The 27,077-nt window shown below is 35.9% G+C and overlaps 3 protein-coding genes across 3 annotated transcripts; 1 reads left to right on the top strand and 2 right to left on the bottom strand.

Moving 5' to 3' along the window:
* Positions 1–1,349: 1,349 nt before the first annotated feature.
* LOC107860665 (receptor-like protein kinase FERONIA) lies at positions 1,350–4,349 on the bottom strand. The gene is made up of 2 exons (XM_016706102.2): positions 2,758–4,349; positions 1,350–2,242 (listed from the first exon to the last, which is right to left on the bottom strand). Exons 1-2 carry the CDS (start codon positions 4,055–4,057, stop codon positions 1,500–1,502), a joined length of 2,043 nt encoding a protein of 680 aa, XP_016561588.1. The 5' UTR covers positions 4,058–4,349; the 3' UTR covers positions 1,350–1,499.
* Positions 4,350–8,541: 4,192 nt separating this feature from the next.
* Positions 8,542–20,638, bottom strand: LOC107860664 (polyribonucleotide nucleotidyltransferase 2, mitochondrial). The gene is made up of 16 exons (XM_016706101.2): positions 20,094–20,638; positions 19,037–19,192; positions 18,768–18,938; positions 17,063–17,188; positions 16,815–16,976; positions 16,567–16,686; positions 16,029–16,166; positions 15,752–15,914; positions 14,950–15,075; positions 14,607–14,737; positions 11,752–11,971; positions 11,580–11,663; positions 10,914–10,993; positions 10,409–10,552; positions 9,527–10,207; positions 8,542–9,164 (listed from the first exon to the last, which is right to left on the bottom strand). The coding sequence occupies exons 1-16, from the start codon at positions 20,433–20,435 to the stop codon at positions 9,060–9,062; spliced, it is 2,949 nt and encodes a 982-aa protein (XP_016561587.2). The 5' UTR covers positions 20,436–20,638; the 3' UTR covers positions 8,542–9,059.
* A 308-nt stretch (positions 20,639–20,946) lies between these two features.
* Positions 20,947–26,968, top strand: LOC107860662 (isocitrate dehydrogenase [NADP]). Its single transcript, XM_016706100.2, has 15 exons — positions 20,947–21,483; positions 21,566–21,609; positions 22,249–22,358; positions 22,598–22,635; positions 22,893–22,970; positions 23,618–23,671; positions 23,751–23,852; positions 23,956–24,044; positions 24,146–24,249; positions 24,385–24,453; positions 24,544–24,659; positions 24,801–24,835; positions 24,918–25,060; positions 26,141–26,263; positions 26,576–26,968. Exons 1-15 carry the CDS (start codon positions 21,228–21,230, stop codon positions 26,667–26,669), a joined length of 1,455 nt encoding a protein of 484 aa, XP_016561586.2. The 5' UTR covers positions 20,947–21,227; the 3' UTR covers positions 26,670–26,968.
* The last annotated feature ends 109 nt before the right edge of the window (positions 26,969–27,077 follow it).

Below are 27,077 nucleotides of genomic sequence, written 5' to 3'. Positions count from 1 at the left end.
CCTAATAGTAGGAATTTACCCGGTCAAGATATTTTTCTTATTTGAACTATGTATGTAAATAATAGTACACATCTATGTTAATTTTCTTAATATTTAGATTTTAGGGTTGAGTTAGATCTAAAATTCATTTGTTTTCATAATCTTATCTCAGAAGTGAAATGACATTTTGATTATAACGGTTTAATTTTTGTAAAGATATCTTTTTTAGCTATATATATTTATGATATAGTAAATTGCTTAGTTTCTGAGTATGTAAGTTTATTGCATGGATAGTTTTTGTATTTTTTAATTTCTCTCTTTGAGTTTCTTAGGTCTCCCAACTTTAGAATGGTCCCTAGGGACAAAGAACGGTCCTGTGGGACGATACAATAAGTATCCCTTATTTGACATTATATATGCAAGTCCAATTTTTTCGTGTATATTAGTAGATGATAAATATCGTTGATGAAAATCTTACACCTATCACTAACCGCAACTCAACTCTTTTCTGAGTGGTTGACAAATATAGAAGATAAATTAAAAGTAGCCAACATATAGTAGTCCGCTTAAGTTCTTAACCAAGCTTCTTCACAACATAAAATTTTGAGAAATAAACTTCGCACAAATTAGTATTTGAATTTCTAAACTATTCTTGGTCTCAATTACTACCTATTAAATCTGTCTATTCAACCACAATGATTGACGTGGTGGTTCAGCACCCCACTGCTTAAGCAAGAGGTTGAGGGTTCAATCCCCACCTCTGGTGAATGGAGAAAACTCTGTGGCCAATTTTCTACCCCTTAGTGCACTGACAGTGAATCGAAGGATTAATCTCACGACTGCAGACTGTGAGGATACCTTAGAAACTAACAAAAAAAGAAAATCTGTCTATTCAATACTTTTTACCTCTTGGATGACGACGTGACGTGACAAAGAGTTTGGATATATGCTCCTTTATGCATGAGATTGTGAAGAAAAATACCAAAAAAAAAAACTTTTAGGTGAATATTTTTGGCAAAATCACCTTTTGGACAGTTGTATTATGTCAATTTTGTAAATTGAGCACTTTTACTTACATGTTTGTCATCTGAACCCTTGAACCCATCAAAAATCAACATTTTGCACCCTTTAACCGTTGACCTTATCTATGTGGAAAGGTCATGGTGATTAGGACAAAGAGAGTGTAGCCTAGTCCAGGTATTAACTTTTGACATTTTAATAGCCTAAAAACAAAATTATATTAATAAAATAAAAAAATTAACAATTCTCTTTCCTATTAATTAAAAAGGTATCCCCTTTTATCTCCATCTTTAGGCTTTCTTTCTTTATGAATATTTACACGAAATCAATCGTTACCCATATAGCTATCGTCAATGTAACTCTAGCAAATATATTTGTATATCCACAAATGTATTATACACAGAGATATACAAAGAAGGAAAATCAAATTATGTGTATAACACTGAGATATACATTTTGTGTGATAATGTTAATTACTTTATGTACTGATCATAACTATTTCATCGTCCCAATGGGTTCATGATCTCAGAGAAAATAGTGACATTTTTCAATTTGGCACTCTGACTTATTGACATGGATATACCATTGCTTGTCAACTTTCTTTCAACTTCACTTGAACCTGAGACAATGTCATTTTCACTGGTAGCTATATTAGCATGACCATTAATAATCAAGGGAAAAGAAAGGTTACGCGTCGGCGGGTGTATGTACCCTTCAACCTCATGGCCTGATCTATTATCTGCACCTTCTTGAAGCTGTAATGCAAATTCTAAACTTCTTACAACATCACCCATTGATGGTCTTTGGACCCCTTGATTCCTCAAACAATGATATGCCAATTCTGCAAACTTGCTTAGACATTCTGGGGCAATCTGTCCTTCCAATTTAGGGTCAATGATTTGTTCAAGATTTTTTCTTCTATAACTCCTACAAGCCCATTCAGCCAAATTCACTTGCTCACTTGGCAAGTTAGGATTTATTGCTGGCCTAGCACACAACACTTCAAACAGAACCACCCCGAATGAATAAACATCTGATTTTTCCGTCAATTGTTGACGCTTATAGTATTCAGGATCGATATACCCAAAACTTCCTTTCACTGCAGTGCTAATATGAGTAGCATCTAACTTACCAAGTGAACCTACTTTGGACAATCCAAAATCTGATACCTTGGCGACCCATTTGTCGTCCAATAGGATGTTAGTTGACTTGACATCTCGGTGAATGATCATGTGTTTGGTACCTGCAGTAGCAAAATAACTCATTTTTAAGTGATACACTCAAGTTTACTAGCTTATTGGCTTTACCCAACTTATTTAACTTGATATGACCATCAAGCTAGATACAGGGCTGACTCGACCATAATAAAGTCACAACAGCAATGTCTTGGGGCCCCATTTTCCCTAGAAATATGTTTTTCTAATTGACAAAGGAGTGCACGTACAATGACAAAATGCACATAAGATGCACACAAAAGCTAATTTTATTGAATATATTTGAAACCTCTTATTAAGATCTAGCTTTAAGCTACCAAATTCGTTGAGCCGTCCAACAATATATTGAATAAAAACATGTCAAATAGTATAACACAATAGGTTAAAATGCAACTCGAACAAACAAAACCCCATTTTTGGGAGGTTGAGTCCTGCTATGCAACTAGGTATCACATTTGACCCTATTCTAACCCTTTTTTTTTTACAACCAAATATTGAGCGAGTTAAATTGTGACATAAGTAATATAATTTATTGTCTAATTACCTGAATGGAGATAATATAATCCTTTAGCTGCACCAATGCAAATGTCTAGGCGCTTCTTCCATGGAAGAGGAGCATTATCAGCTTTGTACAAGTGGTCACGGAGTGTTCCATTAGCCATGTAATCGTAAACCAAGATCATCTCATTGTTATCATCACAATAACCAATTAAGGACACCAGATGTACATGCCTTAGTTTTGACGATAACATCTCAATCTCTGTTTGGAACTCGCGAACCCCTTGTTTTGATGAAGGATTCGATCTCTTTACTGCGACTGCTGTTGTACCATTGTCGAGGTAACCTTTGTACACATTACCAAAACCTCCATAGCCAATCACACAATTTTCATCAAAATTGCACGTTGCTGTTTTTATCTCTTTCAGTGTAAAGTGTCTGCACGGATCGGATGGTAGTGATGACTTGGGAACACCTGTACCCGAAACTTTCCCCCCTTTCCATCTCCGATAAATTAAGAAACCCAGAATTGAGAAAGCAGCAAAAATTCCAATCACACCAGCAACGATCACAGCAATGACATTCGATGGTAACGACAAATTCTTCCTGCTATCCGCAGATAGATCATTAACAAAATTCTGTGTCGAATATCTCAAATAACATCCCGCAATTAAAGCTCTGGCATCTCTGCTCGGAAAACACCCTTTGATATCTCTGCTTGCTTTGTACAAACATTCTCTACAACCTTCTTCACTCAGAGTTTTCCAACACTGCGCCAATCCATAAGCTCCGTTCAAATGCATCGCTGCATAACCGCCGTTCGCCACCGCTGTCCCCGTCAATTGTTCAATCAAATTTCCAGCTGATGCGTTTAACGTGGCCAATTCCTGTCCAGTAGCAACTCCAATTGAGCTGCTACAGTTCACTTTATCTTTCGCTGAATCAGTAGTTTCATTGAAGAAATCGTAGACATCGTAGCGGAGAAAACATCCATCGAGATATATTCGACCTGATTCACCAGGAAAACAACGAGGAAGTCGAGTTCGACCAGCAGCGTAACATAACAGACAATCCTGATGTGGAAGATCCTGATAACAATTTGCTAGTGTATAAATCGTAATATTTTGTAGATTTATACCAATATTTCCCCAACCGTGATCCGTCACGCGTTGTGACAAAAATTCCATGAATGTTACAAATTGGGGAACGAAGATTGTAGGTGATGTCCTGTTCGTATCGCATACTAGTCCAGCTTCTGAAATTCGAGGATCAGCAACACAAATTAAAGCAAAATTCAAAATTACTATCCATTTTAGAAATGGAAAATTTGAGCCGGACAAATTCATCTATGCTTTCTGAAACAGTATGAGCAAGCTGCTACTGAATGCGAACAAAGTTCACAGAAATGACAAATGGAGAAGCCGAAACTTCATTCTAATTCGCCTTTATCTTGCTCTCTGTGATTACCTTCGGGTAGTCGGCAAACTTGACCTGCTGCTATTAAGCAAAACTTTAATTCTTTTTTCCTAGTGATGTGATTCATTAAAATATTTTTTTGAGAAAATAAGTGAGTTTTCTTTTGCATGGGAGGCAAATAAAACACAATACTTCCTTGTTTAAAAAACGAATGAACTAATTTGATATACTATTACCTCCTGAATTATATTTAAAATGACAGATATACCTCAACTTAAAAGGGTCTTATTATCTCAAACTAATTAAAAGTATAATTTTGACACCCTTAATTCCTACGTGGCACAACACACTAAAGTATCTATGTAGCCATGCGTGTATGCCACGTATGCAATAAGGGTATCAAAATTACAATTTTAATTAGTTCAATAGGTAATAAGGCCCCTCTAAGTTGTGATACGTATGCACTAAAGATGTCAAAATTATAATTTTAATTAATTTAATGGGTGATAATACCCCTTTAAATTGAGATGGGTCTCTGCTATTTTGAATATAGTTCAGGTACACTCTTAAGAAAATAAATAAGACTTTTCTTAAAGAGAGAGAGAGGCTTCTGTCTAAGTTGTTTTGTCATGTAAATATGCAAAATTAAAAAGAAAGTAGTACATGTTTTAAGACTTTAAAACCAAAATGTAGAAAAGAAGACAGTGACGGAAGGACCCACAGCTAAAAAAAAAAAAGGACAAAACGAAAGAAGATTTTTAAGAAGCCTAAAGATTTTTGTTTATTACAATAGTAGATATATTTTATTTTAATATGGAACATCAACAAATGGATTTTTGTTTATTCATCCATCACTTAATCATCAGTCTCTTGTTCTGATTCTAATAAACTAAAAAACAACTTTTAATAGAGAGTTTCCCATTCGATGAACTTATGCATCGAAATCGAAATTTTTGAGTAGCTGAATTAATAAATTTCAAAGATTTTATGCATAAAGCAAAACAAACAAACAAACAATACACATGAAAAACTAAACATTGCACTGTATTAATGAGCCAAAATATTGGGTCAACATGTTTAGGTAGGTTCAACATTTAAGAGTTTCAGACTTAAATTTGTTATATTTTTAAAATTACGAGTTGATATCTACTATTTTCTCTCTCCCAAATTGAGATGACATATTGATTAAGAAAAATAATTAATAGTATGATTAGTTTATTATAGTACCCCTATTAAATGATGTTTACATTTTAATTTGAAGAAAAAGTAATTAATGCAAAGGGTAAAACATGAAAAAAAAATTCTCTTCTTGAATTAATGAAAAAAATAAGTAAAATGGGAAATCAAATTAAAAAATTTGGGACGAATAATTTGAGACGGAGAAAGTATTTATTATAACTTTAATCAATATTTATATATAAATTTATGAAAAAAGGACATGGGTGGCTATTTTTTTTTTTAAAAAATGGACACAATTTGAAAAGGTGGACAAATGAAACCTTTCGGCTAAATTTAATCTAAAAATTACACAAATACACAATTTATGTTTTCAATATTACAAAAAATTTCAACTCCCTAAATATATTACAAAAATTGCAATATATACACAGAATGTTTTGTATATATTGGCTTAATTATGTATATTAATAGGGAGAGAGAGTGAAGTAATTAAAAAAGTGGGAGAGAGTGTAATTACTTCCAAAAGGGTAGGTATTTATGTTATTTATACAAATTTAATTCCTTTTTTTAGCCATTTGGCCCTATTGAGCACATGCAGTCGTTATACTCTATTGATACACTTTTATACCACATTGATACACTTTTATATTCTATTGATACACTTTTTATAAAAGAGAAAGAAAATTTTATGCAAGTACATGCAGTCCCTGTACCTAATTGATACTCTTTTATATCACATTAATACACTTTTATACTACATTGATACACTTGCAATGTCTATATACTCAATTGATACTCTCTTATATTAGATTGATACATTTTTAAAATGCGTGTAGGAACTATATAGAGTCGTATAAAATATGCATCTAAATAATAATTGTAATTAAAAATTGTATAGAATGTGTATATCTATTTTCTTTTTGATGTTTGACTTGTTTTATTTATAGTTTCTCTTTTGGACTTGCAATAATGTTGGGGGTTGATTTTTGAATTTGAGAAATTGCAGTTGAACTATTGAGAAAAGTTGGAGTTAGGTTTTCCATTTTGTGTTTGAGTTGCATTATCGTCTCCTAAAAATCCCATGTATTTATTTTGATCAAATAAAGTTTCTTATAGTAATTTCACATAACTTTTTTGATAGTCAATGTCATCATTCCATAAATATATATAATGCATGTTCCAATGTACAACAATTATAGTTATGTTAATTTCAAAAAAGGAATAGATTTAAAAAAAAAAATAGTTACAAAAAAAAAAAGTATAAAAACACTGAAAAAACATAAAAGAGGAGCGATTTTTTTTATAATAGAATGAAACATCAAATTAAAAAAAATAGAACATTAAAAAACCAACTAGATTAAAAAAATAAAATAAACTAGTGTTTTTTCTTTCAAAAATGGAAAAAAAAAGTGAAGTAACTGGCATGCAAAATAATCAATGGCTATAAAAAGAAATTAGTTTAGTGGCTGATTAGAGGGAATTAAATTGTAGTGGCTATTTAGTTGGAATTAGTTTTAGTGAGTGGACATTTTTGTCCTTTCCCCTAAATTTATATACTTTTTTCGTTTTATTTTAGTTGGCTCTTTCTAAAAATATATGTTTCAATTTAGTTGTTTCATTGATGAAATTAAGGGGATTTTGATATCTTCTTTCAATGATATCCTTATCATTAAATGACTAAACAAGTTATATATATATTTAAATTTATATTTTTAAAGAATAATTAATAAGGCTAATTTAATAAAATATACCCTAACAAAATATTTTTCTTAATAGATGTCAAGTCTATTAATATGAAACGTAGGAAGTATCATATTGAAAGTACTGAATTTTGATTAACCCAATAGTCAAAGCTCCATCCGCCCCGATCTTTTTAAGATGTCAAGTAAGTAGCCGTTTGGCCATTAGTATTTTTTCACTTTTTTTAAAAAGTTATTTCATTTATTGAAAAAAGTGAAAATCACAGTGTTTAGCCATGAAAATTTCAAATACAATTTGAAAAAGTGAAGACAAGAAAAATTTATTTTCACTTTTTTCACTCTTACTTCTCTCACAAAATTTAAAAAATAACTTTAATTTATATTCATAGTCAAATACAACTCCAACTCCAACTTCAATTTCAACTCTATTTCCAACTCTAAAAAATTATGTTTTCATCACGAAACGAGGTCTAAATTTTGCAAGTTGGAATAGTGGGATACTGGAAAATATGGCAAATTAATTAAGAAAGTATACTACAAACTAATACTGTAAGGGTCGTTTGGTAGAGTGTATTAGAAAGTTAATTTATGTATTAATTTAATGTGTATTAGTAGTACCTTGTTTGGTATATATTTTTACCATATGTATAAATAATGCTTGCATTAGCTATACATTCTATTTTGTATTGAGGTATGTATTACTAATACCTCAAAATCCATAGCATTAGTAATGCAATGGGTCTTATGCATGCATTAATATGCTTAAAGACACTATTATTCCTTAAAAAAAAATTCGCATCCTTTCCAACATATATATTGAGGGTATTATGTAAAAAAAAAGATTTTTTTTTTTTAGAAATTATGTAATTTATGTTATTTTTAATATATCGAACCAAACACTGCATAAGAAAAATACAAACATAATTAATGCAAGCATAACAAACACAAGTATTACTAATACAAGCATTACTAATACATCATATTTTACATTATTCTAATACACTTTACCAAACGTACCCCTAACTCTTGGCCCTGACTTTTCTTCGTCTTCATTATACACGTCTAGCACAATTATTACTACTAGTTTGGTTTTTAAGAAAATGACAAAAATCTGTGAAGAGTCCACATTAAGGGTCAAAGGATGGGGTGGCCTAAAGCTGATTTTTAGGATTGAGTAAGCCTATGATTCATTTCTTTACATAATTCTATTGAGTAGTGAAACAACAACTTGGACTATATATAGTACTCTAAAACTTTTTTAAGTATCTTAATCTACAAATAGTTATGATAAAGTATATTGCTTAGTTGCTGGAGTATTTAATTTTGTTGCACGAGTAATTTTTTATTTTTTTTTTCAGTTTCTCAGGCCTATTCTTCTTTTTTTGGGTGTATATTACTAAATCATAAACTTCGTTGATGAAAATCTTACTCCCACAACTCAACTCTTTTCCGAGTGGTTGACAAGTATAGAAGCTAAAAAGTAGCTAGCCTATAGCAGTCTGCTTAACTTCTTAATCACAACTTCACACATAAAATTTTGAGAAATCAACATTCAAAATTCAATAAGATAAGTCGAATGTCACCTCTCATTTGCAATTATTTTCAAGCATTGCGTGTAGGTGAATAGGTTTTGGCATTCATACAAAAGTGTATAACTATCAGCAGGATTGAAAAAAACACATATTAGTGAGACCTAGCCTATCACTACAAAATAAAAAAACCCAAACCCCTACTGTTTACTTAGGAAAACTCAAATATAGAAAGAGCCATGAAAGAATGATATACATTGATGTTTCAATTCGCACCAAACTGAAGCTATTGAAGGGCTTGGGACAGAGCCCTATTCCAGGGAGCTACCCCATTTTTGGAGGCCTTCTCTTCTCTTTATTCTCGTGATCCAACTCATAAGCAACGATCTGCACGTGCTCTGAGAAATGCAGGCTCTTGAAACAGACTCCACGAGCATCAATCTTGTTATTCCCTGTCAGTATTTTCTTAGTTGACATTTTTACAGCCTGCAGTTTTATGCTTTACTTTGGAATAAAGCCTTAAATTACTCTTCTTTCACCAAAGTCAATACCGGAATCCCTTTGGTTGAAAAACTTGAACACTCCACCCGCAGCTCATCACCCACATCAAAGTCCCTCTTCATATCAGGCTACACCAAATAAGAAAATTGGAATCAGCATCTCCAGGTGAGATAACGGAGAAGTTCTATTATGAACATCTAAAAGTGGTATAATGCACAATAGAACCTTCTGGGACCATCATAATATTCGTTGCAGCTTTTGCGAATATCATGTGGCCAAATGAGGAAAAGAGATAAAGCAATCAATAGAAACATAAAATAAACCAAGAGTAGTTGATAACAATAACTTGCAGAGCCCAGCAAGAACAAAATAAGAAAAGATGGCAAATATTTTGACCACAACTTGCAAATACGGCGTTTCGCATAAAGCAGACATAACGTAGAAAGTTGAAAATAACAGAAAATCTTTGAGGCAGTAAGGTCAACAATACCTCAAAACGATACATTCCCCGAATTCCACCACCCAAATCAAGCACCAAACCAAGGGCACGAATTTGATGCACTTTTGCTGTTACTCTCATACCAAGCTTTAGTTTATTTGCACTCATAGGGGTCTCAGACGTAGCATCATCTTTATCTGACTCAATTTGAGAATGCAGGCCTACTTCAGAAGTATGTTTCTGGTGACTTTCATCATCACTTAATAGGTCAAGAATAGCATCCTTGCCTCTTTTGGACTTCTTAGCATTTCCAGAAGAAAAACCAGATTTTGAAAGTGAGGACGATATCCTTGTCTTCTTATCAGATTTAGAAGCACTTTGAGATCCATTATCACCTTTCGAATTCAGACCATCACTTTTTTCTTCCTCATCACACTCGGCCACACTTCGGATTAGAACCGCTGGTGTAGCTGACTTCTTGGTTAAATCATTAGTTTCAGGTTCCGCAGTAGCACCTTGTTTTTCTTGCTCATTGGATACATCCTCAATTGCAGCCCAAACATTGACCTCTTGACTAGTAGGAGCAACAGGTTCATCAACAGTGACTGCCATGGATTTAGGTGTAGGCAGGGTGGCTTTCAATGATAACTTAATATTGCCACGACCATCCTGTTCTATACACATTAAAGAAAGTTGCTGTCCCAAAGATACCACATCTGAAACTCGGGACACCTAATAGTAAAAAGACACAAATTAATCAAAAAACAATAACATGGAAAGAGTAGCAAGTCTAGCCTAAACCTCCAACGCCTCAGACCTTGTTTCTCAAGTACAATATTAACTATTTGACTTGTGTTTTACATAGCTTTACAAAATACAATTTTTACAAATATAGACATTAATCTTGGCTGAATGACGAAAGAAAGAACCTACCGGGTCGTGCGACAATTCTGAAACATGTAAGAGGCCCTGTTGCCCACCATTAAACTCCACAAAGGCGCCGTATTCTTTAATAGATACAACTTTACCTTTATATACGCCTCCAATCTCAATTTCACGCCCAATTATAAAATCAATCTGTCAGCAATAAATTACAAAGGATTAAATTGGTTGGTTCAGAAACTTCTCAAGGACAGTGAACCCAAAGGAAAGTGAAGTGTAGAAACATATATAGAACTTGAGGAACTTTCACGACAAACTTTCTTAATACCTAATTCACCATTCTGTCTTAACTTCCTTACTCAGTTACATGATTGTGCTCAATCTCTAAGAAACAAGTCACATGCTAAATCAAGAGACAGATTTTGTCTTAATGGACATACAGTGGTCCAAACAAAAACAGTTCCCATCTAACTGAATGAATAGTAGTCCGTCAGAGCAAGACTGAAGTCTTAAGCAGAAACTAAAGCAAGTAAATAGAAGAGAAACAGAAAATTACCCTCTCCAATACTTTCTCCATCACTGACTGGTTTTTTGCAACTATAGTTAGTGTTCCATCACTAACCGAGATCCGTGCACCTGCATTATGAATGAGCATGAAGAATGAACACAATCTTAGGAGTAACAAAGGAATCAGCTGGAGATATTAAAAATGAGAACTGCAGCCTCGAAAGAACACCCATCACAAAGTAAAAACATATGAAAATGCAGCGCTAGACATGCATTATATGTCTCTATGCGTGTATCTTTGCATGTGCATTCATTTGTTGGAGTGGGTTAGACTTTAGAGTCCCACATGGTTGAGGACAAACTGGTTGTCTCATTATAAGAAATTGGCAATCCTCTCCTCATGAGCTAGCTTTTAAGGTTGAGCTAGCCCCAATGTCATAACAAGGCAAATCGATAATGTGGATAAGCAATATGAAGCAAAGAAAAACTAGTTCACATTCTGCACATTAAAAGCCAAAGTATTCCTGCAACAAGTTTGAAGGGAAGAGAATTCTACTTCAAAATTTGAGCAACAGTTAACATTAGAGCTACATCAATGCTCATTAACAAGAGGGGCATGAGTAAAAATATTATTAACCAAGCCCTCACGTCAAAGATCACTCAAAGTAACCAGGTAAAAGTAACAGATAGCTCTAATGCAAACTGTTGACAGCACCTGTTTCCTGTTCAATTTTCCTCTTCAAAGCACCAAGAGGACCAATCAAGCGACGAAGTGCGTCATTGCTGTATTTTAACGTAACTGTATTTGAAGTATGAGCAAAAGAGACATGTCAAATGAATCGAACCTAAACAGTTAAGAGAAATCTAATATCAATGATTGAAGATACCTAACCGAGGAGAATATCTGTCATCCTGAATACGTGGAGCACGTATTTCACGTTCCATGTGCTCAAGGATTTGACGCCTCCCTTTAAGTGCAGGGTCTAGACACTCACATATGATATCCAAAGGAATTCCAGCAGGTTTTATATCTAATTGTATTGCAGTTACTCCATTACGGGTGCCAGCAATTTTAAAATCCATGTCACCCAGATGATCCTCCAGACCCTAGAAAGTTACTTAATCAAGTAAGTAAAACTCACATCAAATTTAGAGAAACACAGAGACCAGCCTTAGACAAAAGACCAGGATACAAATTAAACCAATACTACATAAGTAGTGATGGTAAGTAAAGGTGTGTAGTCGGTAACTGTGTCTAAATGATTTGCAGTTTCCGTGCATTACGGTTTTATGAGCATATTATTCTGGTATTAAGTGAAATCTATTCATGTAAGTACAAGTATCATATTGGCAGAAAGGCAAGGTACAGACTGGGAGAGGCAAGGTACAGACTGGGAGCTTCTCAAGTCAAACGAATAAATAAACACACAAGACCAAGCTAGAACATGAAACTAATGGAGGACCACAACAGTGCACTCTACCATCTAAGTTACCAAATTAAAAAAGAACAGTGCTCTCCTTAAATTTGGAGAAGTCCAAGACGAAATAAAAGGACATAATGAAAAGTCTATGTTGGAGTCCCACATTGGTGGGTTAAAGGGTCCTTGGTCTCCTTATATGGTCTTGGGCAATCCTCCCCTCATGAGCTAGCTTTTGAGGTTGAGTTAGGCCCAAGGTCCATTTCTTTACCATGGTATCAGAGTCAGGCCCACCCAGTTCATTGTTTCCGATGTTGGGCCCCCCGTCTTATATTGTCCACGCTTTAGATGTTCAGCCCTGGGCGTGCGGGGGTGTTGGAGTCCCACATCGATGGGTTAAAGGGTTCTTGTTCTCCTTATATGGTCTTGGACAATCCTCCCCTCATGAGCTAGCTTTTGAGGTTGAGTTAGGCCCAAGGTTCATTTCTTTATCATGGTATCAGAGACGGGCCTACCCAGTTCATTGTTTCCGATGTTGTACCCCCCGTTTTATATTGTCCACGCTCCAAATGTCCAGCCCTGGGTGTGCGGGGTGTTGGAGTCCCACATCGGTGGGTTAAACGGTCCTTGGTCTCCTTATATGGTCTTGGGCAATTCTCCCCTCATGAGCTAACTTTTGAAGTTGAGTTAGGCCCAAAATCCATTCTTTACATGGTATCAGAGATTCCACGATCTTGGTAAAGAATCAAAGAGTTTCCGCTGCCGGCGGGCAGCTATAATCCATATATGCCGCCCGTCTGGCCAATGATTATGTTAGCAAAAGTTGGGTCACTGACTCACTGTGTATCTTTCTAATGACTATTTTCTCATATCTTTGCGTAGCACCATGCATCTGTCCGGTGACTACTTTTTCATATCTATTTTTCTTAGCACCGTACTTCTTTCCGGTGGCTATTTTCTCATATTTGATTTGCGTAGCACCGTGCATCTTTTCGGACTACTGTCTCATATCTGAGTTGCATAGCACCATGCATCTTTCTGGTGACTCCTCAGATTTAATTTACATAGTTCTGTACGTCTTTCCGGTGACTCCTCAGATCTTTTTCAGTAGGGTCGTGCCATCATTCCGACCCTGCCCATATAATTTCTCTTTTCCAGTAGGATCATGCCGTCATTCCGACCCTACTCATATAATTTCTATTTCTATGGTCGTGCCATCATTCCGACCCTACACATATTTCTATTTTTCAGTAGGGTCGTGTCATCATTCCGACCCTACCCATATACTTTTTTTTTTCCTCAGATTGTAGCACTTTTCAACCATCAAATCTAATAATCCGGCGTGTGAGCATGTTTCGGCTAAGTTTCCAGTCACTTTTCAGCCATCAAATCTAATAATCTGGTGTGTGAGCATGTTTCGGCTAAGTTTCCAGTAAGTTTCATGTTCAAGATCTACTCGTCTCTTGATTTCGAGATGAACCGTATATTTTATACCAGTTTTCGGCAATTTTCCAGCGACACATCGACTTTACGACAATATTTACTACTTTTCGAATCACTTTTTCAATTTGTTCCGTTCAATTGAGGTCTCCCAGACGTTCAAAGTAGTCCTTATCAGTTTTCTTGCAGATATCTTCACCAAGTCCCTCACCGATTCTCATATTAGTTACATCCATAACAAGCTTGGTACATATGTCTTCTATGCACCAGCTTGAGGGGGAGTGTTAGAATATGAGTAGGAATAGGAATAGCATATAAAATCCTACTTGGAAAAGGATTGTAATGTAGTGTCCTATTAGGAAAAAGATTGGAAAGTATTGTCTATAAATAGGGCCTCAATATAATAATGTAGTTACAACAATTCAATAATATTTTTCTCTTATATTTCTCCCAGTCTAGAGATTCACATTACAGTCACTAAGCATGTACGCAAGTGTTGGTTGAATTGTAGATAAACCCCTTATTGCCTACGCCTTCAGTGACTGAATCATTTCACAACTTAAAGCAATTTTTCAAGGTGACCAAATAAATTGGTCTTACTCCAATCATCGGTATATGATATGGAATAATATAGAGTTACTATTTGTGTGCACGTTACTATCTGGACAAAAAAGAAACTAAATCCTAACATCCACTTTGATTACTAAACAAGGTAAATTTTACCACCTAGCTTACAGGATCTTTACCAAATCTCATTTGTTTGTTTCTTCGTCCCTTTGAGGACATTCATTAAAAGATGCTCTTTTTTCCATTTGTTTCTCCCCTTCACTGAACTTCACAGAGCTAAGGCAAACATTCAAAATGATCGAAACATCAGTCCTCACCAGTATATCAGTCAATATACGATATTCCTTGATTTCACCAGTTGATGGGTCAACTTCACTGACAAGCCCTATCGACAAACCTGCTACATGTTCTCTTATTGGAATGCCAGAATCCATCAAACCCATGCTGCCTGCAGCCAAAAAAAAAAGAAAAAGCAAGCATGACATTTTCGTTCTGAAAGGAGAACTATAACTTTATAAGCACAGCCATAGATCAGAGAAATCTGCTTAGAGATTTTTCCGCTCAAATTTTCCATCATGTTATTGCATAAAGAAGTGTGAAAACATCTGACTAACATTTGCCAGATTGAACAACCTTGCACTAAGAAAACTGAGGCATTACCTCCACAGACAGTTGCCATTGATGTCGAACCATCAGATGCCATGACTTCAGAATTGATTCTGACTGCGTATGGAAAATCATCTTCAGGAGGTAATACAGCAAGCAGAGCCTTTTCAGCAAGAGTGCCTGTAAAAGATTAGCCATCCAGTATCAAGAAAATGATTCACAAACCACTCTGGTGATGCTATAATTAGAAAAAAGTAACATGAATATAAATTTGATGAGCAACAGATTTATCATCAAATGGCTGCCCATCTTCACCAAGCAGATTAAATTGGGTGATTATAAACAAAATCAGAACTCGAATTACTGGATCCTGACCATGCACAATAATGTCTATAAGCTAGCCATATGACAGGACTCATTACATATGAAGCCACAAGTAGGGCTCAACGTAATTTAGACTAATAACTCTATTTTTAGATTTTTGAATTATTTTTAGTCAAATCCCAGCACCCGTATCCATACCTAGATCCATAACCCCCACCCCACCCCACCCCAAATCATAAAATTCAGATCATGAAGGATCCAAACCATAGATCCACCACACCCATATCGGACAACCGCACCTGAGTCCGAAAAACTTCGACAACTACAAAACAAGAGATAAGGCTGGTGGGGAAAGGGAACAGAGTACATCATTAACACTTCTTGTCCCTCATTGTCTTGTCGGTATAAAACGGTATAACTATTTTCACATATTGAGGTTGATAACATGACATTCTAGTATTAAGGTCCATTTACAGCTTTCACTAACCTCAGGAGAACACCATATTATAAACCTGAGAACCAAATAGCTTACCATGACCAACTTCACGCCTATTCAGGCCTGTTTTCTTGCCAACTTCATTTGTACAAAATGGTGGAAAACTATAATGCAGCATGAAACGCTTGCTTGAAGGACCGACCAGTGAATCCAGATGTTGAGCCTCCCCAGGGGCTCCAAGGGTAACAGTGCAAAGGACCTGTATAAACATCCCATACAGGAAAATGAATGGCAACAAGATTGCATATTTGCATGTAATGATGACCCTAAATTACATTACACAGTGTTCTTAGTGAAAAATGAACATACTGACCTGAGTATCCCCTCTTGAAAAGAGTGCAGATCCATGCAACACAGGTAAATTACCAGCTTCACAGTACAAAGGACGAACTTCGTCAAGACGCCTTCCATCCACTCTAAGCCCTTCTGAAATGATCCTTCTGCGAACAACCTGTTGTTGTCAGAAACTTGAGGAGGTTACTGTCATGAAGTGATATTAAAAGTCAGAACCTTAGTTTAGGATGTAAATTGAAGCCCAAACAAATACTCCTTAAAAAGCAGGAACTGAAGTATTGAAGTCTTTATTTACAATATGTCAATGTTATCCATGGAATTAAAAAGCCAAAACACATGCAATCTACTATTAACCTGTTACAAGGGAAATACACATTATATTGAAAAAGATCAAATGCATGAGGAAACAACCTTGAAGGCTAATCATTAACCATGTGTTACTATGCAATCAACAAAAGGAAAAGAAGAAACAAAAATTCTTCTGTTTATTAATGATGTACAAATAAAACCTCAAAATCGGAAGCACAAAAGATAAACTTCAGCATCTTCAAGGATACCTGCTTCCTCACTGTATCAACTGTCTTTGGTAGAATTTTTAGGCCTTCATCGTCACCTTCTTCTTCAAGGACTCTTTTAACGTCCTGTGTGATATTTTCTAAAGCTTCTCCACGCTCAAACTGAATAAGAACGGGAAACATAGAATTAATGAGATGGAAGGAAGGTCCCTGCTGTCTTTATCAATAGACTATATAACAGGAACAGTCAGTAAGTCCCCAAATTCATCTCGCAGTAAGAAAATACGAACCTTTCCATAAGTAGGGTCTGTAAAAACAGCTTCTACAGGTTCTTTGGCCAAATTCTGAATTTTCTCAAATGTTTTTTCTGATACCATAGACACCTTATACTCTTTCTTCTGCTTACCAGCTTTAGCTGCTAGTCTAATTTGAGGGTCAAGATATTTAACAGCCTGAATATTCAAAAATCAACATTACTAATTTGGAGTAACGGCGGAGACATGCAGTAATGACAGATCGCTAGCCAGTAACGTATCACCTCTGGATGAGCAAATCTCAAAGCAGCTTCCAAATCCTTTTCAGAAATTTCTCGAGCTTGGACGTCAATCATCAAAGTTTTATCCCTCGTGCATGCATATACCAAGTTGAGATCACTGATGCTAAGCTGCATGATATCCAATATGAAGACTTCAGTAAAGGGGCAGGACCACAACTACTGGTGAACATCATTGGCAAGTTGGCATCAGTGACAGCAATTAGCATAAGGCACATTAGTAGTTGGAGTTGCCGAGTAGCTCTTTGTTTTATCCTCTTAATTTATAATTCTTCCTAATACTATGGACGAGAAGTCCCAGACCCTACTTGGTGACAGCAATTAGCAATTAGCATCAGAGACAGCAATTAGCATAAGGCACATTAGTAGTTGGAGTTGCCGAGTAGCTCTTTGTTTTATCCTCTTAATATATAATTCTTCCTAATACTATGGACGAGAAGTCCCAGACCCCACTAGGTGGGAATATACTGGGTATGTTGTTGACTATGGACGAGAAGTGTTTTGCCTACTATGCAAATTCTTCAACAGGAAACTAGTTATTGACTATTGACACCCAGCTTACATAATCGAGAAGATACAACCTCTGCACGAGACCTAAAGCTCCAAATTCTTACACTTAGTTCAACCGTCATTAGAGTGTAAGCAAGTACAGTACATAAGAATGTGCCTAACTGTCAAAGAAGTTGGAATAGATTATGGGAGACTTCAAATCCACCTTAGGTAAAAACACTAGGTGATTTCTTCCGTTCTGTCAAAGCAGTTACATCATACCTTTATTTTATTTTATTTTTGGATGAAGTTACTCAACACCTATAATGGGAGTTAATAGGTACCTAGAATCAGTCAAGAGTGTGTGCAAGTTGACCTAGACACCACCAATATATCTTTTGAAGAAAAACCTTATGTGTGCTATCATGCTTGTTTTTTATTTTTATGTGTGTTATCATGCTTGTTCCCTATAATAAACATGTGATAGTTACATGAGGCACCACGGTACAACAGTCATTCTCTTTTCTCCTTTTCAATGACTTCAAAAGTCATGTTGCTTACTTTTATTAATGACTAAGAAATTCATTAGGATTCAACCCGTAAGCTCAACCCCGCAACTTGTGAAACTCAGGGTAATGCCCCCCCCCCCCCTCTTTTTGCCCTCTCCACTTAAATACAGAACTTAGTTCGCATGGTGCAGGTCTCGATCCCGTGACCTATGTCACAAGTTCATCAACCTATGCTACTTGAACTATGCCCTGGGAGGGAAAAAAACATGTTGTTCCACTTCAACGGAAAATATAAAAATCCAGAAAACCCCGTTTCTCCACTTGGTTTCGCCTTCAGCAATGAAGGCTGAAAGTTAATGGTGTATCCATGTTAATGAATCTGAGATTGTTTTTAAAGTTGTAAACATGTTTGTTCAGACTATGTCACACACGAGGATATCAAGGTTAACTGAAGCTAAAACATAATTTCCATTAACTTGGCCTTGTTTCTTTTTGAGCAAGTTTAACTTGGGCTTGTTTCTAATAGTATAGTTTTAAACTTCCCCTGAAAAGAAATTCATGCTAAAGTTGAACCCTAAGTTCTCAAGATGCCAAAGTCTGTAACCACCACCAATGAAAGTCGACTTGCTGAAATGGGAAATTCTTAATGTGATAAACTTGTTCGGAGGATGCCAGCTGATATAAGATATTACCTCATCCATGCTCGGATTTACAACAAATTGACCAGAAATCCTTCCAATTCGTACTACTCCAATTGGCCCACCCCAAGGGATATCTGACAACATTAGAGCAGCAGATGATGCATTAGCTGCCATTATATCTGGATCTTGTTTCCCATCAGATGAAAGCACACTTGCCATTACCTGGGGAGAAAGAAAAGGTAATGTGAGTCAAAGAAGCTTATAGCCTTCAAACAAACTATTACTATCAAGTTTATCACAATAACAAGGCACCAGCTTACCTGCACCTCATGGTAAAATCCAGATGGAAAAAGTGGTCGTATGGGTCGATCAATAAGACGACCACATAAAAGTTCACGTTCTTTTGGAGCACCCTCTCTCCTCATGTATGTTGTCGGAATAACACCTTGAGCAAATTGTTTCTCTTGGTAATCAACCTAAGAGAAGCAAACATTATCAGCACTTATGACCAGATAATGAACAAAAACTCACAGCACTTGTTACGGGTATCAATAAACGGGAAAATAGGGACGGTACAAAAGCCATGGGCGAAAAGGCAAATGAGAAAAAGGGAAACATGTCCTGATCTGCTCCTTTGTAATTTGAACTTCTATAGCCATCACTTTTGGAGTATCAATGTAACACAAATATGCCTTGTTGCAGCTTTCGAAATCTAGTATGCAATGCCACATATTTTGCTTCTCCAACATCACATAAGCAGCAAAAACTCCTCAAGTCTTTCCGTACGTACTATAAAGCTTGCTGCTTGAACTTTCATCAGGTGAAACGCAAAAAAGCTACCTATCAAAATCTTGAACAGAAAATGCTAGATATTTTGCCCCTATGTTAGAGCTAGATGCCAACTCCACGAAAGCTCGAAAAATATTGCAGATTGAAATTGTGAAAAAAAGAAAACCAATTCAATGAATCAAGAAGAGCTTCTTCAGGTCCATGCATCCTTCCAGAAAAAATCTTGATTTTATTTATAAGTCAAGTTAATGATAAAAAAAGCACACCTAAAGTCCACTTATTTTGAGTTCATGCCTAAACTATTAAGTGTGCGACTTTCCTCCCTGAATTATCACTAACACCTCAACTAATAATTGTTCACTTTTCCTACTTGAAAGCGTAGTATGAAACTCAAACAATTAATAATTGAGATACGTTTTGATAAATAGTTGGTGATAATTAAGGTAGTAAACTTGCACACCTGATACTTTAAGTGTGTTTTTAACTCTCAATTCTATAGAAATGATGTAGCATATTTCCATAGCCTTCGAGTGAGCAATATTTATCAAAAAATAAGTATAAAGGAATTCAGAAATGTGGTGAACATACTGTAAGAGGCAAAAAATCACGAACAGCATCGCCTTTAGATGAAGCAACAGTAGAGAGAACCTTCGTTTCTTCCATTGCTAAAACTACAGAGCCATTAGCAAACCTCGCAATTTTTCCAGTTTCTAAAGTAATTTTGCGGGATCCAATCTCGAATTCCTCAGTGAACGTTTCTAGAACCTTCGTACCAGCAACAGGTGTATCTGCATTGGCAATTGACGGTGACGTGGACGGCGCGAAGCCGAGACGACCACTGCAGATTGTACGGAATCCGAATCTTCGCCATGTGAGAACGTAAGGTATGTTAAAGAGAAGTGGATTTACTTTGTTTCTTACAGACGCCATTAGAGAGTGAAACGGAAAAGCTTCTTCCGTAGGGTTTTAGGGATTTTACTAGTCACTGTGGAGGGTTGGGGTTTTAGAATGCTCGAACCGGGGTAGAAACCCACCGGTTTACAACAATCCCAATTGTGACAAATAAATAATAGAATAAATAAATATTAAAAATGAAAATATGAGTAAATATTTTCAATACCGTCTATAATTTAAATTTTCCAGAAAGAAAATTATGCTACAAAAGTTTCCTCAATTTTGTTTATTCATTTCATACTTGTATTTTAAGGTTCTCCGCAAAGATAATTGTTTAAGTTGTATCTGGTTGCTTCTTTTGTGCCTTAGACTTAGCATTTTTCTAATAAAATATTTATTATAAACTTATTTTACTAAACTAATTTTTTTAGTTATGTTTTGAAAAAGTAAATTTAATTCATCAAAGGATAGAGTAGAGTTAAAAAAAAAATAATAAACTTTTCTAATTTTATAATTTAAATAAATAAGTTAAAATTATTTTTTTAATAAGGGACAAGCGAATGAAACGGAGGTGGTGGTACATTATTAAATTAATATGATTCTTCATTTGATACCATTAAATACAAATGGGAAAGAAAAGAAGATGCCTCTTGGTGCACTTTTTTGATATTGTTTTGATAGTAGAAATTCGAAGAGAGTCCAAAGCAGAGATAAATAAAGAAGGAAAAAGAAAAAATAATAAAGCAAGCTTGGAGGGCCATATCGCGCACGGCGCACAAACACGAGAGAGAAATTGGCAGAATTTTGAATTGAACAAAAGTGTTATTTATGCTCGCCATCCGACTCAAACTCCGCTATTCCGCCATGGCCGGCGTTGCTTCTTTTATCTCATCTCCATCAACTTCATCATCATCCATAGCTAACAATAAACTCTATTTTCAAGTCAATTCCAATCGGCAGCTCTTTAATAATAGAGTATCTCTCACCACGCGAATCCCTAATGCTTCCATACGATGCTTCGCTTCTTCCTCTTCTAGTCCCACTGCCAAAATCCACGTTCAAAATCCAATCGTCGAAATGGACGGTAAATTTACTACTGCAGTAAAACGTGAGTAAGAGCACATCCATAATTAGTCATTTACTCTAATTGTTTTTTTTTTTTGTAGGTGATGAAATGACGAGGGTTATATGGAAAATGATAAAGGACAAGGTATATTTATTGTTAGCTTTTGAATAATATGGAGTATTTTTTATTTTGATAAATAGCTGGTGATAGTTAGTTTTGATAAATAGCTGGTGACAGTATTTACTGCTAGTTTTGATAAATAGCTGGTGATGTTCATGTAGAAAAATCACACACACACCTGATAGTTCAAGTATGAAAATCAGAAAATTGGAGTATATTTATTGATTAGCTTTTGAATAATATGGAGTATCTTTTTAATTTCGTTTGAGTTAATGGTCAAAACACAATTAAATTATCCCCTTTTTTGAATTTTATACTTGAACTATCAAGTGTGAGTTTTCTACCTAAACTATCACCAACTATTTATCAAAACACACCCTCAGCTATCAATTATCAATTGTTCAATTTTTCCACGTGAAAGATGGTGATATTTCAGGTAGAGAAAAGTGAACAATTGATATTGAGGGGTGTTTGGTAAATAGTTGGTGATAGTTCATGTAGGAAACTTACACACGTGATAGTTCAGGTATGGAACTCAAAAAAAATTAGTACTTTCAAGTGTGTTTTTGACCCTTCACTCATTTTTCTGCCAATTTTTCTGTCTCTCTCTCTCTTTCTTGTTCTGCTTCTAAGATTTGTCATTTGTGCATCATCTTGTGGCAGCTAATATATCCTTATCTAGAGTTGGATACAAAGTACTACGATTTAGGTATATTGAACCGTGATGCCACTGACGACCAAGTTACTGTTGAAAGTGCTGAGGCCACTCTGAAGTAAGTTCAGTTTATTGGTTTCAGAATTGATGCCGACTTATAATTTTTTAAAACCATCAGTTGAAGTAGATTAATGTACTAGTTTGAGAAGTTAGCTATCTTTGTCGTTTTTTCTTTTTGGTTGTTGCAAATGCTGCTGTATTTTTCACCCCAAAGGTTGTTGTAGTCAAATAGCAGTTAATTGCTCAAAACATTCTAGTTTCATAATAGAGTTGGTTTATACTCCTTTTATTGTGCAGGTACAATGTTGCTGTGAAATGCGCTACTATAACACCTGGTCAGTTGACCTCCTTTTTTTCGGTTTAAGAAAAGCTTTGAGAACATTTAAAGGAGAGGAAATATCTGTGAAATATTAAATAATAAAGGTTCATGCTTTAGTCCAAGTGTTTCATTTAAATGCTAGTTTTCCAATTCGCTTATGTCTCTGTCATATTTCACCTATGAGAGTTTGGATTTTTCGGAGTACCTGAAGTTTTGTGGAAGTTGGCAAATTGCACAATAGCACTTTCTAATTCACCTATGTTGATGTTTCAGATGAGACCAGAGTCGAGGAATTTGGGCTGAAGTCTATGTGGAAAAGTCCCAATGGCACAATCAGGAACATTTTAAACGGTGTGCATGCAACTCAATTTGCTTGTATTGCAATGGCAAGACCTATTCTTATGCATGATGTTCATGCATCATAATATGATAATGTTTGGCTCTTTACAAGCATCCTATTGATGCAGAAAGGAAGCTTCCTCATCTGTAGATGCTTTTATGTTAATCTCATGAAATATCAAAGGTGATAGATACAAGGGGCTATTGATTGAATCATAAGATATCATATGCTATTATTGTACATAGAATGACGGTAAAAATATGTCTCCCATGGCATTAGATATAATTTAAACTGAATGACTCATTGTATGTTAAGGTAACTATAGCGCACTTTTGTACTATAGTCGCTGGGAGTGCAAGCTCTACAATATGTTGGACTTGTGCTATTGGTTAAATGAACGGGTCAGTAGGATGCTAAAAAAGAGTAGGTGCCTAAAACGTATGATCCTTTGTTTAATGGACCATATCAAGGATCAATCAAGAAAAGGTTTTCACCTTCATTATACTCTGTTTTCGTTTTTGTTATTTCAGAAGTAGCTGGTTTCCCGTTCGAGCTCTCTACTTGTAAAAGAAAAAGACAAACAAATAAATAGATAGATGTGACACTTTCGAAATTCATTTTACTTAATTGCTAGAAAAATGACAGTTTCTGCCTTCAGGTACTGTTTTCCGGGAGCCCATACTATGCACGAACATTCCCAGGATTGTTCCTGGTAACATCTTCTTGATCTACTTTGTGGTATAAGTCCAATATCATCAGTCCCTTCAGTACTTAACTTCTGAGATCTGCAGGTTGGAAGAAACCCATTTGTATTGGTAGGCATGCTTTTGGTGATCAGTATCGTGCCACCGATGCAATTATTAAGGGACCCGGAAAGCTCAAAATGGTTTTTGGTGAGCTAATTGATTTCTGTGTGCATTTATTTTATGAGGTAAAATGTACACATACAAATCATACTCATGCTAATACTCAATGTTTTTGTTAATTTATTTTCAGTACCAGAAAATGGGGAAGCCCCTATGGAACTGGATGTTTATGATTTTAAAGGTCCGGGTATTGCACTTGCCATGTACAATGTTGACCAGGTTCTTCTTCACTATGCTTGGATAAACGATTACACCGTTCACTTTCAAACCTTTCTCTCTCTCTTGTATACTTAATCTTTTTCTTTTGTGAAATTTGCTAGTCAATTCGAGCGTTTGCTGAATCATCAATGTCAATGGCATTTTCAAAGAAATGGCCTCTTTACTTGAGTACAAAAAACACAATTTTGAAGAAATACGATGGAAGGTATCCTTCAATTTATACTGGTCAAATCACTTCCTTCCAGCCCTCGGAATTCCATCTCTTCCCCTTAATCTCCAAATAGAATAGATTATTTAATAGTTTAGCTGAATCATTCACTGTCGAATTTGAGTGTGTCAGGTTTAAGGACATTTTTCAAGAGGTATACGAAGAGAAGTGGAAGCAGCAGTTTGAGGAACACTCGATATGGTTGGCTTTTCATGAGATTAATGAACGCTTTTTGTAATTTATTTCTGGAAAATGGTTGCTTATTGGTCAAAATCTGTCACTGGCATATAGGTATGAGCATAGACTGATAGATGACATGGTAGCTTATGCATTGAAAAGCGAAGGTGGATATGTTTGGGCATGCAAGAACTATGATGGAGATGTCCAGAGTGATCTGCTTGCTCAAGGTGATTCTCATGATTGTATTCTGTTACTTCATTATGTTCTTTTGAAGTCCCTGTCTTAGTTGAAGATTTTGATTTGGCGCGATGATACAGTTACTATATCAACTACTTTGAGTCTAACTAAGTCTGTTTTTGTTTATGTAGGATTTGGTTCTCTGGGCCTCATGACTTCTGTATTGGTCGGTGTCTTCCCATTAAGCTTTCTTTATAGCATATCACATCTATTAGTCCTCCGTATAACATAATGTATCTATTCTGCAGTTATCTTCTGATGGCAAGACATTAGAAGCTGAAGCAGCTCATGGCACAGTAACAAGACATTTTCGGCTGCATCAAAAGGGTCAAGAAACTAGTACAAATAGTGTTGCTTCTATTTTTGCATGGACAAGGGGACTTGGACATAGGTGAGTTGCTGATATTCTCCAACCCATTTGTTGCTTTTACCGATTGGGGTAACATTTTGTTCATTGATACTTAACCTGGCGTAACTGGTAAAGTTGTCTTCATAGGACCAGAAGGTCATGGGTTCGAGCTGTGGAAATAGCCTCTTGCAAATATGCAGGGTAAGGCTCTGGTCAAAAGACAATTGTTGTCCGCCCCTTCCCAGACCCTGCGCATAGCTGGAGCTTAGTGCACAAGCTGTCCTTTTTTCGTCAAAATACTGGGGGCATCTAGTTGCAATGTTATGCACCACTTGATCACTCTTTACCCCTATTTTCTGCTCTCTCTCTCTCTCTACACACACGCGCGCACCTAGAGGCTTTCCTTTAATTTCTTGGGACTGGGTGAGGTTGCCTGTCTACCTGCACTATAATATTTTTGCTTGCCCTAGCACGTAATTAATTCTTCAGTCTTGGCGCTGTGACTATTACTAAGAGCAGGTTGATTTCATGTTGTCCCTACGATTAGAATGGAAAAAAAGATAAGAGTAGTGGATGCAAAAATGAATTCTGTACAAATTTTGTGTTAGTCCGTCCCATATCGCGGGTCATCGTTACTTCTTTCCATTTATAGAGAAAAAATTTAAAAGTTGTTCCTGCTCTTTTGCATTTTTGCTCCTGTATAAAGAAAGGACTCTCCCTTGAGCAAGAACTTAGAAGTATTTCTGAAAAGTTGTGTCTTTGAGATTAGTTGAATAAAAAAGCCTACTTTGTTATGGTGAACCTTTTGGGGCACTCCAAAAGCAAGCACAACACTGGTGTTCTGTTTCTTTTCCCTCTCATTTTACTTTCAGGGAAGTGGACATGATCTGATTTGGCAAAAAAAAAAAAAAAACTAAAGGTGGTTTTCACCTTTTAGTTCCTCATGTATCAGATGACAGTTCAAATAGGAAGATCTTAGTTGCTCCAAATGAGATCTTTGGGGAGCTGTGCTATTTGTAGCTTCTCAGCTTTAGATGCACCACTCAATTATATATTTATGATTTCCTTTTTCCAGTGGATCTGTCTCTTAATGCCTAAAAAATACACACTATTCTTCTGCAGGGCCCAGCTTGATGGGAATCAGAAGTTGTTGGAATTTGTTCACAACCTGGAAGCGTCTTGCATTGGGACAATAGAGTCCGGGAAGATGACCAAGGATTTAGCTATATTAGCTCATGGACCCAAGTAAGTTATAGTTTCCTGTTTCAGTGTCATCTGTACAACATATATGGTCCAGCTCTTGATCTTTACTCCACTCTTGGAATTTCTAATATCTCCTCCAACGTAAACCCTCACCCTACTCCTGGGTCGCAGTAAGGATGGGGTCCTCCTCCTTTTGGTGTTTGGTAAGAATTTCATAAATTAGACTATTTGGGTTCTCTGGTCAAGGACACATTATGTGAATAATAAGTTCTACAGCCTAAATAACCTTGAATAGTTACATGAAGAAGTTTTTACCTTCCTACTTACAATTTTTGGGTAATTATACTTTTGCAGGGTATCAAGGGAATTCTACTTGAACACCGAGGAATTTATTGATGCTGTAGCACAGCAACTTCAACAGAAACTTCATGCCTCCACACCTACTTAAATCATCCTGGGTTTTGTGTAGTGGGAAGTGAGAACACAGAACATGTATGAGCTGAGGATCATGAGCAGCAAATCATCACAGATTTTTGGATTCCTAAACATACCCTCACAGTGAACGTAACGTGACATTCTTTAATCTAGCTTCTGCAACCGTACAGATTGTTTTTGTTTCCTAAACATACCCTTCACAGTGAACATAACTCTATGCACCACCTATTGACATTCTTTACTCTAGTTTTTGTAATCGTTCAGATCGGAAATAACAGGTGCTCAAGTGATCCATTCTTTTTACTACTCAAAGGGTTGGGTATAGTCTCGTCTCGTTTTAATTAGGGTCAAAAATACATTTTTCGAGTCCACCTGTCAGCATTATGTCATTATGTCCTACAAGTATTATCTAAATCTAAAT

The sequence above is a fragment of the Capsicum annuum genome, chromosome 2 (genome assembly GCF_002878395.1).
Source record: "Capsicum annuum cultivar UCD-10X-F1 chromosome 2, UCD10Xv1.1, whole genome shotgun sequence".
NCBI classification, from domain to species: Eukaryota; Viridiplantae; Streptophyta; class Magnoliopsida; order Solanales; family Solanaceae; genus Capsicum; species Capsicum annuum.
The sequence above is the reverse complement of the archived record's forward strand: the minus strand, read 5'-3'. Positions and strand labels throughout refer to the sequence as shown.

Coding starts and splice junctions, on each gene's coding strand:
- LOC107860664 (XM_016706101.2), bottom strand. CDS start 20,435: ATGGCGTCTGTAAGAAACAAAGTAAATCCACTTCTCTTTAACATACCT. Junction 15,076..15,751: donor TAGGCGTGAAGTTGGTCATG/GTAAGCTATTTG, acceptor AATCTTTTACAG/GCACTCTTGCTGAAAAGGCT. Junction 11,972..14,606: donor GTATATTGACTGATATACTG/GTGAGGACTGAT, acceptor GTAACTTTCTAG/GGTCTGGAGGATCATCTGGG.
- LOC107860665 (XM_016706102.2), bottom strand. CDS start 4,057: ATGAATTTGTCCGGCTCAAATTTTCCATTTCTAAAATGGATAGTAATT. Junction 2,243..2,757: donor ATTATATTATCTCCATTCAG/GTAATTAGACAA, acceptor TTGCTACTGCAG/GTACCAAACACATGATCATT.
- LOC107860662 (XM_016706100.2), top strand. CDS start 21,228: ATGCTCGCCATCCGACTCAAACTCCGCTATTCCGCCATGGCCGGCGTT. Junction 24,045..24,145: donor CCATGTACAATGTTGACCAG/GTTCTTCTTCAC, acceptor GAAATTTGCTAG/TCAATTCGAGCGTTTGCTGA. Junction 24,660..24,800: donor GAGTGATCTGCTTGCTCAAG/GTGATTCTCATG, acceptor TTGTTTATGTAG/GATTTGGTTCTCTGGGCCTC.